At 42.1% G+C, this 16,964-nt stretch overlaps 1 protein-coding gene across 2 annotated transcripts; it reads left to right on the top strand.

Moving 5' to 3' along the window:
* The first annotated feature begins 552 nt into the window (after positions 1-552).
* Positions 553-6,703, top strand: LOC145005017 (disease resistance protein RPV1-like). Of its 2 annotated transcripts, XM_078964051.1 has the most exons (13): positions 553-1,126; positions 1,628-2,732; positions 2,837-2,905; positions 3,053-3,277; positions 3,384-3,450; positions 3,559-3,690; positions 3,979-4,118; positions 4,201-4,762; positions 4,873-4,970; positions 5,137-5,268; positions 5,368-5,466; positions 5,778-5,855; positions 6,130-6,703. In XM_078964051.1, the coding sequence occupies exons 1-13, from the start codon at positions 642-644 to the stop codon at positions 6,337-6,339; spliced, it is 3,402 nt and encodes a 1,133-aa protein (XP_078820177.1). In that variant the 5' UTR covers positions 553-641; the 3' UTR covers positions 6,340-6,703. The 2 variants fall into 2 exon arrangements, with proteins under 2 accessions (XP_078820177.1, XP_078820176.1); XM_078964050.1 differs by having other exon boundaries at positions 3,559-4,118.
* Positions 6,704-16,964: the final 10,261 nt, after the last annotated feature.

Below are 16,964 nucleotides of genomic sequence, written 5' to 3'. Positions count from 1 at the left end.
ATCTACGTCTCTTCCTTATTTAAAAGATTTTTGTTTGTAACGTGTGTATATATATATATATATATATATATATATATATATATATATATATATATATATATATATATATATATATATATTCACATTATCAATGAAAAAGATACAAAGATTTAAGTTCAAAATTTTGAACTCTTAAGAAAAAAAAGATTAGTTTGAAATTTCCAATTTTTTTTAAGAAATATTTTTCAAACATGTTTTTATTATATAAATTTGAAAATTACAAATTTTCAAACTTAAATAGTAATTTATGTTACTTGCGTAAAGGTGAGTGTGATGAATATCCCATATTTTTATAATAGTTAAAAATAAAATTAAGAAAAAAAAAAAAGGAAAAAAACTTCAATGTTCATTTTTAAACCATATTCAAAACAACACTGCACATAGGTCAAATCTATAGACTATAATTTACCCTTCTATCTATCTGTTGATTTCTATTTTAGATATTTGTTTTGTTTTATCTTTGTTTTAAATATTTTTCAGCGGCAGGTGGGGAATCGTTTTTCATAATTGACGTTTGCCTTTGACGATGACCACACCCACTTGATTGGGTTGTACTATTGGGGACGACGACTTCATTTTCCATCCTCACAGATCCAATTTCAATGGCTTCCAGCTCTTCCTCCAGTAGTATGGCTTCTACTAGTCCTCATGGCAGCTATGATGTTTTTCTAAGTTTTAGAGGCGAAGATACTCGTGATTCTTTTACGGATCATCTTTACCATGCATTAAACCGAGCAGGAATTAATACTTTTAGGGATAACGAAGAAATTGACAGAGGGGAAAAACTGAATCCGGAGATCGGGAGAGCAGTTAAAGAATCAAGGGCTTCAATAGTTGTATTGTCACCAAACTATGCCACTTCCACTTGGTGCCTTGATGAGCTATTGTCGATTCTGAAGCAAAGGAAAGAGTCTAATCATTTTGTTCTACCTGTTTTTTATCATGTTGATCCTTCTGATGTGAGAAAACATAATAAAACTTTTGCAATCCAAGTCAAAGCCAATCAAAGGTGGACAGATCACAACGTGGACCAGTGGAAAAGAGCTCTTAGAGAGGTTGCTGATTTGGCCGGCATGGTTCTGTTAGGGTATGTCTCTTCCTGTAAATTAGTCATTATTGAAATATGACTATACAATTAAATTTACTGAAAATATATAAACTCTAACTTGAAACAATTAAAATAAACTAGAAATGTATAAAATCAAAACCAAAATTGCACACGTGACGCTTGAAACTTTGGTGTTAATGAAGAGTATAACACATATTTGGTGTAAGAAATGGTGTTTGGGTTGGAGATGCCTATATCTACGATTCTAGCATATACGACTCAACTATAAGGCTTTTGATAAACATAATTCTGTGTAATCTGTCAAGATTTGTTTTATTTAGATTTAAAATTTGTTTGGAATTAAATTAGAGAAATCTTTATTTACCACTCTAAATGAATTTGAATCTTTTTTGGAAACTTTAATGGTAATCTGATCTAAACATATATTAGTATCACACTACGTTTTCAAAGTTAAGTACTGATCAAAGAATCTCCAAATATCATCCCATTAACTTGTTGATTTTCCTCATGTTGTTCCAGGCCTGAAACAGAGTTTATAAAGGAAATCGTTGACACCATTTACAATAAACTGGATCGAAAAGAAGTTCATCTTCCACTCAATCTAACAGGGTTAGCCACTCGATATGAAGATATCAATTCCTGGTTAAATCGATCCAATGCTGAATTTTTAGCAATTTGTGGCATGGGTGGAAGTGGCAAGACAACATTGGCCAAGTATATTTATGATTCAAATCGGAAGAATTTTGAAAGCATGAGTTTTGTTGAAGACATCAGTCGCAGATGTAAAGAATCCGATGATTTGCTTCAGCTACAAGAACAGCTTCTGAACGATATTTTAGGTGGCAAGAAGAGAAAAATACCTGGTGTTTCTCAAGCTACATGTAAGATTGAGGAGGCCTTACAAACGAAAAAGACGCTTATTGTTCTTGATGATGTTGCTAGACGTAGTGAGTTAATCGCTTTACTTGGAACCGGGAAAATTAATACACAAAGCAAGATTATAATAACAACAACCACAGAAAATACAGATAATTGGTTTAAGTTCCCGTATAGGAGGTGTCAAGTTTATAAAATGAAATTATTAGATGATGATGAATCTTTAGAGCTTTTAAGTCGTCATGCATTTGGTTGTAAAGTTCCCATGGAAGGTTTTGAAGAGCTTGCATTACAAGCAGTAAGATATTGTGAAGGGAATCCTTTAGCTCTTGTAATGTTGGCATCTTCTCTATCCGATGACAATACCATCTTATATTGGAAAAGTCGATTGAATTTTTTGGATAAAGATTTTGATTCTCGGATTCAAAGTGTACTTATAACAAGCTACGAGTCATTGCCATCTATCCTAGAGAAAGAGTTGTTTTTGCACATTGCTTGTTTCTTTGTTGGGAAAGATGAGGATTATGTGGTGAAGATATTGGAGCATGATTATTGTGCATTATCTGGTATTAAAACCCTATACAATAGATGTCTTCTTTCTGTTTCACTGAACAAAAAACTGATGATGCATCGATTGCTTCAAGAGATGGGGAAACACATAGTTCGTCAAGAATCATCAAAATTTCCTACAAAACGTAGTAGAGTTTGGCTTAGTAGCGATTCTTATAAGATATTAAGCAAAGGAGAGGTAATTAGATGTTTCTTATATGTATGTTTAATTTAAGCCTAATTTTACTTTCACACCTTCCTATTTCATTTAACTTCTAAAGTTCATCTTTGTTTTCCTTTTAGGGTTCAGAAACAATGGAAGGTTTAGCAATGGACATGCCAATGCTAAGGGCGGAGAAGATTGCATTCAAGGTAAAACAAACACAAGTAAATATTGAATTTTGAGGTTTTGAGATGTAATTATTAATCTATTTTGCATTCAAGATGATAATATTAGTGACAAATATCATCCGTTAGGTTCAAGCTTACTTACTATCCTTGTTCATGCTAAATTTTCAGTCATCAATCCTCAAGACAGATGCACTTAAAAAGATGGATAAACTAAAACTGCTCCAACTAAATTTTGTGCAACTCACTGGGTCTTACGAGAATTTTTCAGAAGATTTAAGATGGCTGAGCTGGCTTGGATTCCACTTAAGAATCATACCCTCCGAATTATTCATGGGAAACTTGGTGGCCATAGATATGAGCTATAGCAACCTGGAAGTCTTTGAACCTCCCATGGTAGGGAATTTCACATCCTCCTTTTTATCGATTATATATCCATTTAGTTTCTCAAATCTTAATAGTTTTTATGCATACATCATCAATTTTGTTACTTTTGCAACAGGTTCTTCAATCACTACAGATTCTAAACCTTAAAGACTCTCACAATCTATTTGAAATCCGCAATATGTGTATGATCCCTCATCTTGAGACTTTGATTCTTTGGAACTGTTACAGTCTAGTTCATGTTTGTGAAACCATTGGAGACCTAACAAGTCTTACACTACTCAACATGACAGGGTGTGCAAACCTATGCAAGAGGGAGCAAACAAATCTTTTAGTAGGATTAGAAGCTTCTAGTTCATTACAACCTACATTTTCCTTCCCACTTTCATTACACAGGTTATTCCTCCAAGACTGCAATCTTGAATGTACTGATTCTTTTCCTCTGAGTTTCAGTCTTCAAATAAATTTGCAGTACTTGAACTTAGGCAATAGTCTATTTGAGTTTCTGCCTTGTTATGATCATCTTAAAAATCTTCGGGTCCTTGACTTAAGTTTGTGCTCAAGGCTTAAATGGCTTCTATGTCTCCCAAGTACACTTGCAGAATTGTATATATACTACTGTAACTCATTAGAGAAAATAAGTTTCCAATCTCATCAATTTACTTTACAAGAGTTTGGTTATGAAGGGTGTATTAGTTTGTCTGAAATTGAAGGCTTTATCAAACTGGTGCCTCTAGCCAAACTTGAAGAAAATGATTTGGGACACATGAAGTGGCTAAAACAATATCAAAATCATGAGGTGTCCCTTGTTGGTGATGATGAGCTCACTAAAGGCAGAAGCTCGCGTGTCCAGGTTCGTTGTTTCTCTCTCAAACACTTGCATAAAAACACCTACAAAATATTTCTGACTAAATTCTAATGCTTATCTGTTACAGATGTTGTATGAATTTGATATAATGAGCACATCGCTCCCAGACATAAAGGATCCAAACATGACACCAAAGTACGCATCAGAATTATCGTCTTTGTCCTTTGACGTGCCTTCATGTCCTGATAATAGAAAGCTCATAGGACTTGATGTAACATTCAAATATGCAATATCTGGTGATGATTGTGCATGGTTTTGTAAAATTAATACGGATAATGGTGTTGATTTGATGTACAACCCTAAAGTTTTTGGCAAACCCGAATTTGGTAAAGTTGGTATATGGTTAAGCTATTGGCCAATTGGAAACTTATTGGAGACTGGAGATAAAGTTACTGTCTCTATTGCTGTGATGGGTGGATTAGAGGTACACGAATGTGGGGTGAGCCTTGTTTATGATGATGAAACTTTGGAAAACAACATAGAAATTCTTGGAGGAGATTTGTCTGGATTTCAACTAAGCACAGGAGCTTACTATCTTTGTCGACGTGATTTCTTTGAGTTAATGGAGGTTGGTAGAGTGACACCTGGTTGGTTTAGAATTTTAGTTGGCGATACCATTGACTATACAGGTATATAACAGTTAATATATGTCTCCCTTATGAAACTAATTCTAGGGATTTTATGCTGCAAATAGAATAGAGAAAGTTCATCTTATGACATGACACATTGATTGTTGCAGAGGTACGAGGATGGAGAAAGACAGGTCGACCTAAGCAATTGAATCCATCTTTTACAGAATTGAAAACTGTTCGATGCATCATCCATGGTCCTCAATTGGTAACTTTGTTCAGTAAAATTTCTTTTACTTTTGTCATAATACGAGTTCAAATAAGAGACAAGATCAATGAAACTATTATAATCTAGTTTAACCGTTTGTTATAGTTAGGGTTATATTAAGGTTTTGCTAATCTGGCTTTCGTGTTTAATTATGAAAAACAAATAGGAGGAAATTTACAAGATCGCAGAGATGTCAAAATCGTCTTTTGTAGATGAAACTTTGGAGTTCACATCAAGCATGCTTGGGGAGACGATGGAATCTGTCACGTCATCTAAAACTAGTGATAAAGCAATAAAGGTAATTGAATATTATGTTTAGTGGATAAAAGACCGAGTTTAACTTTTCGTTGTTTTGGAAATTACAACTCCCATTAACACACAATTTTACAACCAACAGGCTGAGGACATGTCTGAAGATATCGATGATCAATTTCTGGACCTTGCATCGAGTTCATCTCCACCTTTCTTGGTTCCACGAAAGAAACTTAGAGTAAAGGTGATTCAGTAATCAGTACTATTATGCTTGAAAGATAAAATATGAGGACTTTAATTTTTCATCACATACAAGTATGGCTTTTTCCTCGATTCACAAACACGACATAAGAATGCTGATCAACTTTTTTTATCTTATAACACAAAAAATTACATAAAAAAATGCCAGGTAGATTTGCTTTTTTTTTTTTGGAGAAAATGACGGAAAAGCAGAAACCTTTCACTTTACAACATTTTATCCTCTAAACTTTACTGTTTTTAACGCCTTATATTAAGAAAATAATTTTGCTATTGTGGCTCTTGTGATTTATTCAGGAATTTGGTGTGATTCCTAGTCTACGGAGCTTCATGTCTAAAGCATTTGTTTCTGATGCCGTTAGTGGCCAGATCAAGGTAATTTGACTTTAAAAGCTTATTAGATAAATAAAGAGAGGGATCAAAGTTATATAGGTAAAAAAGGACATCTCATGACGCTTACAAGTAGAATCCCCTTTTTTGCTACTTCTACCCATCAACAACAACCCTCCCAATGAAAATAATAGAGAAAATCCATGGGCCTCCGGATGTTTGTTGAACATTGTATGATGAGTTTGTACACTGTGAATCATCAAGAAAGATTATTCCAAATTTTTTTACCTGTCTTGTATTATTCTTTGATACGTTTCAGAAAATTGTGCTGGGAGTCAACTTATGCAGTGAAAGTCAAAGAGAGAAGGTGATGAAGGCGTTATCTGAGGTTAAGGGCGTGCGAACAATTGATTTTGATACAAATGATGGGAGACTAACTGTTATTGGAGATGTTGATACTATGGATGTTTTTGACCTTGTATGGAATATTGAAGGCGTATATATGATAAGTGTAGAACCTGCAAAATAATCTTAAAAACATGAAACAGGGCCTCTTCCACAAGATACAACGAACTACACGTTGTTGTAAGGAAGAAGTGAATGGAAGTAGCTGCCGATGATTCTGCATACAAATGATTTCGAGGCAGGTGACACTTATGATGGTTGAATTATAACTACCATGTTTCTCCAACAGAAAATAGGAGAGTAACTGTCATTGGAATTGTTGATCCTCTGATAGTGTTAACTTGTGTGAGGAAGATTGAGATGAGAAGCATTGTGTTTACAATTGCATTTCCCCAAAAGTTGGTAGTGTATGTTATCTAATACCACTACAATCATGTTTTCATATAGATAACTTGTCTGAGAATCTATATTCATTATACTTTCATTTAGGGATGTGGGTTTGTACTGAATACCCGAATCGAAACCGAATCCCGGACCGGACTGACCCGAATTAGAAACGAATAAGTTATTTGGGTCAGTTCTCGGGTATCTATTTTTACCTAATTCGGATTTCGGGTTATTCGGTTTGGGTTACCCGAATAAAGGTTTAATCGGGCCAAAAAGACCGACCCGGAAAGTGAATGTCACTTGAACCGAATAACCCAAATAAACTGAAATGGCCCAAATAACCCAAATAAACCGAAATGGCCTGAATAACCCAAATAACGAAATTCTATATTTAGTTCAAGAAAAAAATATTAAATTATTTTTTTTGAACTAAATATAGAATTTCCTTATTTGGGTTATTTGGACCATTTCGGTTTATTTGGGTTATTTGGTTAAAAAACATAGCGCAAATGTTTATTTGGGTTATTTCGGTCCTTTCGGGTTAGTAACCGAACCGAAACTTGTTATACCCGAACCGAACCGGTCCATATTAGTATAATCAGTTTGGGTTTCGGTTCCCACTTTTCATACAATTCGGGTTTTGGGTTATTCGGGCTTGGGTCGGTTCCGGCCCGAAGCACGTCCCTACTTTCATTTGTATATTGTTGGTGAAACAGGTATATTACTATATTAGTTTCAGCTTCATTAATGGGTTATAAAAAGAATGGGCTTTGACCCATCAATAATAAGAAAAGGAGAGAATTCTTTGAAAAGAATTATACTGAATATAGGGATGAGCATATGGACCGGGGAATCGGCCGGAACCGGTACCGGAACCGGAACCCGATGGAACTGGTCGGGCCGGGATTGGAACGTTATTTTTGTGGATTTTTGGAACCGGGAATTGGTAGGAACCATAACCGGTAGAACCGGCAAAAACCGGAACCGTATGATGCTATTTTTCGAAGATCGGTTCCAACATTTGAAGACACGACAAGAATCGGTAGGAACCGGTAACCGGTAGAACCAGAACCAGTAGAACCGACGGGCCGGTTCGGTTATTGGTTTTGGCCGAAGCCGGTTCCCGGTTCCGGTCCGGTTCAGTTCTTTTGCTCATCCTTAACTGAATATTATTAGTCACATATTTTTTCATAGCTTATCATTCTTTTCATCCCTAACTCAATATTATTAGTCACATATTTTTTCATAGCTTATCATTCTTTGAATCTTAGTAGATATAATTATATTTGATTAAATTGGTGGTATGGTTTTAATCCCCTAAAAGATAAATTTAGAAATTATGTACACATAATATATGAATACCTATATGAAAGCGGATGAAACACTAAAATTATTTTGGCGTACCAATGTGTAAACATTGGACCTTCTATCTAAAAATTAAAATATGGATCTCAATCACCAGGTTAAGAGGGGGTATTTGATAGCCTTTTAAAATTTCAATTAAAAGGTAGAATTTTTATTTTTCAAATCCAAAACGTGTGATAGTTTCTTAATTTTTGTCTTTTAACTCAACTTTTAATTTTAAAGAGAATGAGTTGTATTTGAATAAAAAAAAAAATTCTAAAAGTACCCTAATTTTTCTGTACTATTCTCTTTTTATTTCACACAACTGTCACATTTTTTCCTCTCATTGCCCTCTCAAACTTCTTAAAAATTCATATCTTAAAATTTAGATCCTATCAAATATCATCTTAAACTAGTAATATGTCTAGTATTCTTTTTAAATACCTTGATAATAAGATTTTAGAGCCTAAAGTTTATTGACATCCATAGAATTTAAATGTTTTCTCTTGACATTTTATCTTTTATTGTATAAAGATAAGACAAAATTGCAAAAATATCCCTGTGGTATGTAAATTTTTAGGGTTTTAGTCCAAACCATGATTTTTTTGGATTGATGATCCTTTTGGAGTGGTTTGTATGTGAAAATAATCTCTTTAAAAATTGAAATGACTATAATACCCTTTGGGTATTTATTTTTCATTTTTCGTAAAATTTAATATTTATTTATTTTATTTTAACAATTAAAAAAATAATAGAGGACCTCTCTTTCTCTCTCTCTCCCTCTCTCTCTCTCTCTCTCTCTCTCTCTCTCTCTCTCTCTCCCCCTACTCCCAAGAACACCTTCAAAATCTTAAGAACACATCTTCATAATCTCAAGAACACCCAAGAACATATTCATAAACTTAAGAATATCTTCCACAACCACCACCCTTTGACCACCGTTCGTGTAACGACCCATTTTTCACGTCCGAAAATTTCGTTTTAAAACATTACTTTAGAAAACATTAATAAATAAAAACATTGTTTGATCACACCATAACACAACGTAAACCATGTTTAAAAGCCAAACCATACAACCCATCAAAATATCCGAGTACAAATCCCAGTGAATCTCGTGAATGCGGAAACCAGAGTGTGTGCATGACGTGCCGCTACCGCGCCAGCTCCTTCCCCTTCGGTGAAGAGGTACCTGAAAACAAAACTGTAAAACGTAAGCACAAAGCTTAGTGAGTTCCCCCAACGTACCACATACCATGCAAACACATAACATGCATACTGCCAGGCTATTCTGGGGTGCCTGACTACCAGGTACGACCATTCTGGGGTGCCGACCTACCCATACGACCATTCTGGGGTGCCGTCCTACCCGTGTCAAGCCATTCTGGGGTGCTGACTACCCATGTCAAGCCATTCTGGGGTGCTAACTACCCATCGGTCCTAACAACCGATCCTCGGGGACTGGTCCCCTCCTACTACCTCTATCGCATAACATAACAGGCCAACATACAAACATATCATCACATACTGTCAGACATTTCTAGGGTGTCTGACTACCCTGCGGTCCTAACAATCGAACTCTACTATTATCGCATATAACGTATCATGCTAGCATATAACATATCAGGTAATAGCAAACCCAAATGATATCACAAAGACAATCATCTATCATACGTCTCCTACTGGTGGGCTGACATTGTGGCCTTAGACCCACCACTACTGGAAGGTAACTCACCTCAAAGTAGCTGCTGAATTGATCGGGAACTAACTGACTACTGCTGCTGCTCCGGAAATCCTCCGGCTGCAATTCCCACAACATACTCAATCAAACACTACTAACTGTCCTTTGGGTAAAATGACCATTTTACCCCTGGTCTAGCCCTAAGTCAAAGTCAGAGTCAACTTTCAGTTGACCCGACTCGCCGAGTTGGCTCTCCAACTCGCCGAGTCCCTATCCAGACGATTGTCTTGAGTCCCTGTTTCTACTCGTCGAGTTAGGCTATGACTCGATGAGTTCTTCTTCTAAACTGACATTCAAGCCCTTCATCCTACTCGCCGAGTTGTATGAACAACTCGTCGAGTTCATCTTCATCCGAAGAACACTTATGCTAAGACTCGCTGAGTTGTATGAACAACTCGCCGAGTCTGTTCTTGATCTATGACGATTGCCTTGGACTCGCCGAGTCCTTCCATGGGTGAGTTCAGCTTCCAACTCACCGAGTCACCCCCTGTGGCTCACGAATCAAACTCGATACAACATAAAGGGACCAAGTTCGGTGACTCGCGAGCAGACTCGCCGAGTCACATAAACGACTCGCCGAGTCGTTGCCTTGCATCCATTAAATACACTGATTTGTTCGATTCCAGTCCATGCCATTCACAGATCTGGGCTTCTAGGGCACGAATCACACGTAAAGTTTCCAACTTTACGTGTAGATATTTACCAATATGGATTTTAGGGCTCAAAGTGCACCAAAAGAGGTAGATCTAGGGCTTTCATGCAATATGACCCCATAAAGGCATTAGATCCAAGCTCCAGGGACTAAATCATGCCTAGATCTAAAGGCTAACAACTTATTACAACCCACAAAGCACAAACAAGCTTAGGGAAAAGCTCAAGAAGGACTTCCATGAAGCTAAAAGAGACTACAAGCTTGAAAACAGAGGGGAAACGAGCTATACCTCAAGGAAAACGTTGAGATGACACAAAGATGCCTGACCTCCTTCTCCTCTTCTTGATCTACTCTTCTTTCTCCTCAAAATCTTCAAGAACACACCAAAACACTTCAATCTCTCAAGGAAATAAGGATATAAACGATGTTGGGAGCTCTGAGGGTGATTGGGGGCGAGTTTGGGGCGGAAATGAGGGTTTAAATAGGGTGCAAACCCTTGAAATTTAGGGTTTCATCCAGCAGCGGTGACTCGCCGAGTCCAGGATATGGACTCGCCGAGTTGCCAACTTAAATGTGTCCTGAGTCTTGTCCCTACTCGGCGAGTTGGACCTATGACTCGCCGAGTCCAAGGCTAAAATGGGAAATACTCAAATAAGATTTACATACCAGGAACCAGGTGCTACAAATCTCCCCCACTTATTTTAGACTTCATCCTCGAAGTCTGCTGCTCGATCCTGAAACAGCTCGGGGTAATGCTCCATCATCTCGTCCATCGGCTCCCAAGTCCATTCCGAACCCTTGCGGTGCTGCGTTTGCACCTTCACTAGTTCTACCCTCTTGTTCCTCAAGTCCTTCGACTTCCTGTCGAGTATTGCGACTGGGCGCTCAATGTAGTTCAAGCTTTCATCAACCTGAATGTCCTCCAACGGTACTACCGCTGAATCGTCCGCTAGGCACTTCCGCAGCTAAGAAACATGGAAAGTGTTGTGGATCTGACTGAGCTCGGCTGGCAGATCCAGCCTATACGCCACCTTGCCCACCCGGGCTACAACCCTGAACGACCCGATGAATCTTGGGCCCAACTTGCCCCGCTTCCTGAATCGAATGACACCTTTCCAAGGCGACACTTTCAGGAGAACCATATCCCCGACTTGGAACTCCAAGTCGGATCGACGCTTGTCGGCGTAACTTTTCTGCCGACTCTGAGCAGTCTGAAGTCTGCTCCGAACCTGCTGGATCCTCTCGGTCGTCTCTAGCACCACCTCGGTGCTTCCCATGACTCTCTGGCCAACTTCACCCCAGCATATCGGGGTTCTGCACCTCCGCCCGTACAACATCTCGAATGGTGGTCGGTCAATACTCGCGTGGTAGCTGTTGTTGTATGAGAACTCAGCCAAGGGAAGATAGGTATCCCAGCTACCACCGAAATCTAACACACACGCCCGCAACATGTCCTCTAAAGTCTGGATGGTCCGCTCACTCTGACCATCTGTCTGCGGGTGAAAGGCGGTGCTAAAATGCAATCGAGTGCCCAACTCGTCATGAAACTTCTTCCAAAATCTGGAAGTGAAACATACATCCCTATCCGAGATCACCGATACCGGCACCCCGTGCCGCGCCACGATCTCCCTGATATAGATATCGGCCAATTTCTCGGCCGATATGCTCTCCTGAATCGGAATAAAGTGAGCACTCTTGGTCAGTCGGTCCACGATGACCCAAATCGAATCCACTCCACGCGCGGTCCTGGGAAGCTTTGTAATAAAATCCATGGTGATATCTTCCCATTTCCACAGTGGAATGTCCAACGGCTGCATCTTACCATGCGGTCTCTGATGTTCGGCCTTGACCTTCCTGCAGGTCAAACACCGCTCAACGTACCATGCCACATCCCGCTTCATGCAGGGCCACCAATAGTTCAGACGGAGATCCCTATACATCTTCGTCGCCCCGGGATGAATAGAGAATCGGGACTTGTGCGCCTCATCCATCAAAATCTGGCGGACGCCCCCGTGATACGGCACCCACACCTTATGGTGTAGTGTCAGTAGACCCCGGCTATCATAATCAAAGGAGGACGCCTGACCCACCACGCGCTCGCTCTTCCGATGCTCCTCCTTCATAGCCTCCTGTTGAGCCTCCCGAATTCGCTCCAATAGGGGAGTCACTACGGTCATCCTCATGCATACGTCCCTGATCCGCGTCGCCTTGCGGCTAAGCGCATCGGCCACCACGTTGGCCTTCCCCGGGTGGTAAAGGATCTCGCAATCATAATCCTTCACCACATCCAACCACCGACGCTGCCTCATGTTCAGATTCGGTTGGTCCATGAGATACCTCAGACTCTTGTGGTCCGTGTAGATGGTACAACGAACCCTGTAGAGGTAAGGTCGCCAAATCTTGAGGGCGAAGACCACGACCCCCAACTCCAAATCGTGCGTCGAGTAGTTCGCCTCGTGAGGCTTGAGCTGCCTCGAAGCGTAGGCAATGACATGCCCCCTCTGCATCAGAACTGCGCCCAACCCTGAAATGGACGCATCACAGTAAACCACAAAATCCTCTACACCCTCTGGTAGGGCTAGGATCGGTGCCTCACACAATTTCTGCCTCAACATCTCAAATGCAGCCTGCTGCTCGGGTCTCCACCGAAAGACCACGACTTTCTTCGTCAGCCGCATCAGGGGTACGGCTATCTTGGAGAAATCCTGGATAAATCTCCGATAGTATCCCGCTAAACCCAAGAAACTCCAAATCTCGGATGGAGACTTCGGAACCTCCCATCTCATCACGGCCTCGACCTTGGCCGGATCGACCAGAATCCCGTTCTGGTTGACGAGGTGCCCAAGAAATTGCACCTCGCGCAGCCAGAACTCACACTTGGAGAACTTGGCATACAAGCTCTCCCTCCTCAGGGTCTCCAACATCTCCCTCAGATGCTCCTCATGCTCCTCCTGGGTCTTGGAATAAACCAAGATGTCATCGATAAAGACTATCACAGACCGATCCAGCATCGGTCTGCAAACGCGGTTCATGAGATCCATGAACGCGGCAGGAGCATTGGTGAGCCCAAACGGCATCATCACAAACTCATAGTGGCCATAACGTGTCCGAAACGCGGTCTTCTGCGTATCCTCCTCCCTGACTCTCATCTGATGGTAACCCGAACGCAAGTCAATCTTGGAGAACCAAGATGATCCCTGAAGCTGGTCAAAGAGGTCATCAATCCTCGGGAGTGGGTAACGGTTCTTCACCGTCACCTTGTTCAACTCCCGGTAATCTATACACATCCGATGCGACCCATCCTTCTTCTTCACAAATAGAATCGGGGCTCCCCAAGGCGAACTGCTCGGACGAATGAATCCCTTGTCTAGCAGCTCCTGCAGCTGCGTAGACAACTCCTGCATCTCGGGAGGAGCCAACCGATACGGTGCTTTGGCTATCGGAGCCGCACCGGGAATAAGGTCAATCCTGAACTCCACCTGTCGCTCCGGAGGTATCCCAGGTAGTTCCTCCGGGAAAACATCTGCAAAATCTCGAACCACCGGAACCTCGCTCACGGTCGCCTTACCCGCCTCCCGGGTATCCATCACATACGCGACATATCCTGCGCATCCCTGCTGCAGATAGCACTTAGCCCTCGCTGCTGAACACACAGTGGGTCCACACTACGACCTTTCGCCATGAATCACTAACTCTCCCCCGCTCGGGGTCCTGACTCGCACCAGCTGCTGCGCACAATCTATCACCGCCCTATTAGGGCTCAACCAATCCATGCCAATAATCACCTTGTTCCCACGCAATGGAATGGGAACCAAGTCTACCAGGTAACGCTCCTCAAACAGTCACAGAACGCAATCTCGAAACACCATCGATGCTCGCACCGATCGATCGTCAGCAATCTCTACCTCTAACGGGCAATCCAACTCGCCTGAAGTCTCATGAAACCTCTTGCTAAGCGCAAGAGAAACGAACGATCGGGATGCACCCGAGTCGAACAATACCTGAACTGGGATGCCGTTCACATGGAACGATCCTAATGCATATATATACACACGGAGCACATATCAATATCATAACATCATAAAAAAAAGATAGAAGGAAAGAATCATACCCGTCACCACATCGGGCGCGGCGCGTGCCTCCTCGGTAGTCAGCTGGAATGCTCGACTCCTCACCACCGGAGCCTCTGCCTTGCCCTGACGGCAATCCGTGATCCGCAGGGTCGCTGGAGCTGGCGCCTTCACCGGCGCTGAAACTGTCAACAGGGGGCAATCGGCCTTCTTGTGGCCCCTCTGGTTGCAGTGGAAACACAACAACTCCGATGTCTGAATAACTGCTGCAGGAGCAGTACAATCCCTGTGATGTGCCCAAACTTGCCGCACTTGTAGCAGCCTGACGATCCCGTCCTGCACGCCCCCTCGTGCGGCCTGCCGCACTTCCTGCAGCGGCCCGGTCCTGATTGGCCTTTCGGCCTCCCATCTGATCCCTTGGGCTTCTTCCCCGAAGCCCCTCCTGTCTGTCCTTCCTCTAGTTTCTGTTTCCGGATGTGCTCCAAATCTATCTCCCTCTCCCTCGCCCTGGCGATCATAGAGTCAAAGGTAGGGCAAGCCGAAAAGCTAACATGCTCCCGGATGTCAGCTCGAAGCATATCGTGATAACGAGTCCTCCTCATATCCTCGTCACCAGCATACTGGGGCACCAACAAAGACCTCTCCCAGAACTTGGCGGTGATCTCCACCATAGTCTCCGTCGTCTGTCTCATATCCAGAAACTCCCTGGCCAGCTGCTGAAGCTCGACAGCCGGTGCAAACTCTGCTCTGAACCTGGTCACAAAGTCCGACCAGGTCATAGCCTCGATAGCTAAGGCTCCCAACGAGTCACCTACTGACTCCCACCAATCCCGGGCTCGGTCCCGTAAACACCCCGCTGCATATCTCACCTTCGACCCCTCGGGGCAGAAGCTAGTCAACTGTGCAGACTCGATGTCTGCAATCCATCGCCTGGCAGCAATGGGGTCCTTTACCCCATGGAAATCCGATGCACCACTGCCCCTGAAGTCCTTGAAGGACAGTGTGCGTGACCCCGACTGGCCAGATACCAAATCGCTCCTGAATGCCCGCAGGCAATCCTCCATCAACTCCATGATCCCTTCCTTGATCGACCCGAAGATAATGGGAGTCGACTCAAGGATACCCCTGGTGATCTCTGACGCAATGAACTCACGTAGCCCCTCATCTACCGGCTCGGAACCCGATCCCGAGCCCGATCCCTCTCCGCCATCCACCGACCTCGATCTAAGTACCACCATTCTACAATACATCACAACAATCATTAGATATACTGATGCTCCCTGAGGGATCATAGCTACTTACAAGTTCCCTGCTCTTGTCTTGGCCTTCCTTGGTTCGGGTACGGATCCTCTACTTTCAGTAGTACGGGCCCATACTACCTTCCACATCTATCCGTACCTTCTTCAAGGACTGCCTCGACTCCACCAGATCCCTTACACTAAGGCTGGCTATTACTATACTCATCCCAGGCTCACCCTAGGGAAATCTCCGGCTCCACTCGATTCAACCCTCAGCTGCTGCAGGCCTCCTTGTAATGCCAATTAGCCATCACCCGAACACCATCACATGCGACGAGACTCAAATAATCCTTTGAGTACCCGACTCGTCCCTACAACGGTTGGACTCAAACAAGAGCTGCGCAGTAGGATCAAATCCGGTACTCTAAGATTATTCAACTCTGGTCACATGTGACGTGACGTATTCGCCTAATGGCTAATTCCCATTATTCGGAGTCCCACATAGCACGAAGCAAGCAACATTCAGACAAGGGAAACGACTTCAAACAATTCCGCTCTCATAGAGAGGAACTGAACTAGCACACCGTGTTAGCTCATACTACCAGGCATACCCTAACAGGCTACCCTACCGCTGTCTACACTATACAAGCATGCAATTCACATATAGGTGGAACACATAAGGCAGGCACATAAGGCATCATTCCTAGATCCTTAGTCCTATTCTAGCATGTTGTTCTATAAAAGCTGATAAACATAACATAAACTGGTATGGGTACTTTGGGGAATACTTACTTGAGCTCGGCTGGTCGTGCACATCACACACACTTTTGTTCATTCTTAAAATCTTTTCTCATTGTTGGAAATCATTTTATTTAAAAAAAATTCTTTTAATCCCTAGATTTGAGTTTAGACACCTCCGAAGGTGAGTCCGAATCCCTCAAACCAGGGCTCTGATACCAACTTGTAACGACCCATTTTTCACGTCCGAAAATTTCGTTTTAAAACATTACTTTAGAAACATTATGTAACACCCCAAAGTTTGGAGAGCCAAGAAAAGAAAGAAAACCTCAAGTTTAGGGGAGACTCGACGAGTCCATGGAGGGACTCGGCGAGTCCGAGCGGGATCCGGGTTGTGGTGAAAGCGACCGACTCGGCGAGTCGGCCAAGGAGACTCGACGAGTTGGGTCTGAACGAGGAAAACCCTAAATCCGGGAACTTGGAGCCTATTTAAGCGTCTCATTCTCCTTCCTAGGGTTCCTTTACTGCCTCTCTACCCCAGAACACCAAACCCTAGCCGCCATATCCGTTTTTGAGCTAGAT

This window comes from Lactuca saligna, chromosome 7 (genome assembly GCF_052625555.1).
Source record: "Lactuca saligna cultivar CGN05327 chromosome 7, ASM5262555v1, whole genome shotgun sequence".
Lineage (NCBI taxonomy): Eukaryota > Viridiplantae > Streptophyta > Magnoliopsida > Asterales > Asteraceae > Lactuca > Lactuca saligna.
The sequence above is the reverse complement of the archived record's forward strand: the minus strand, read 5'-3'. Positions and strand labels throughout refer to the sequence as shown.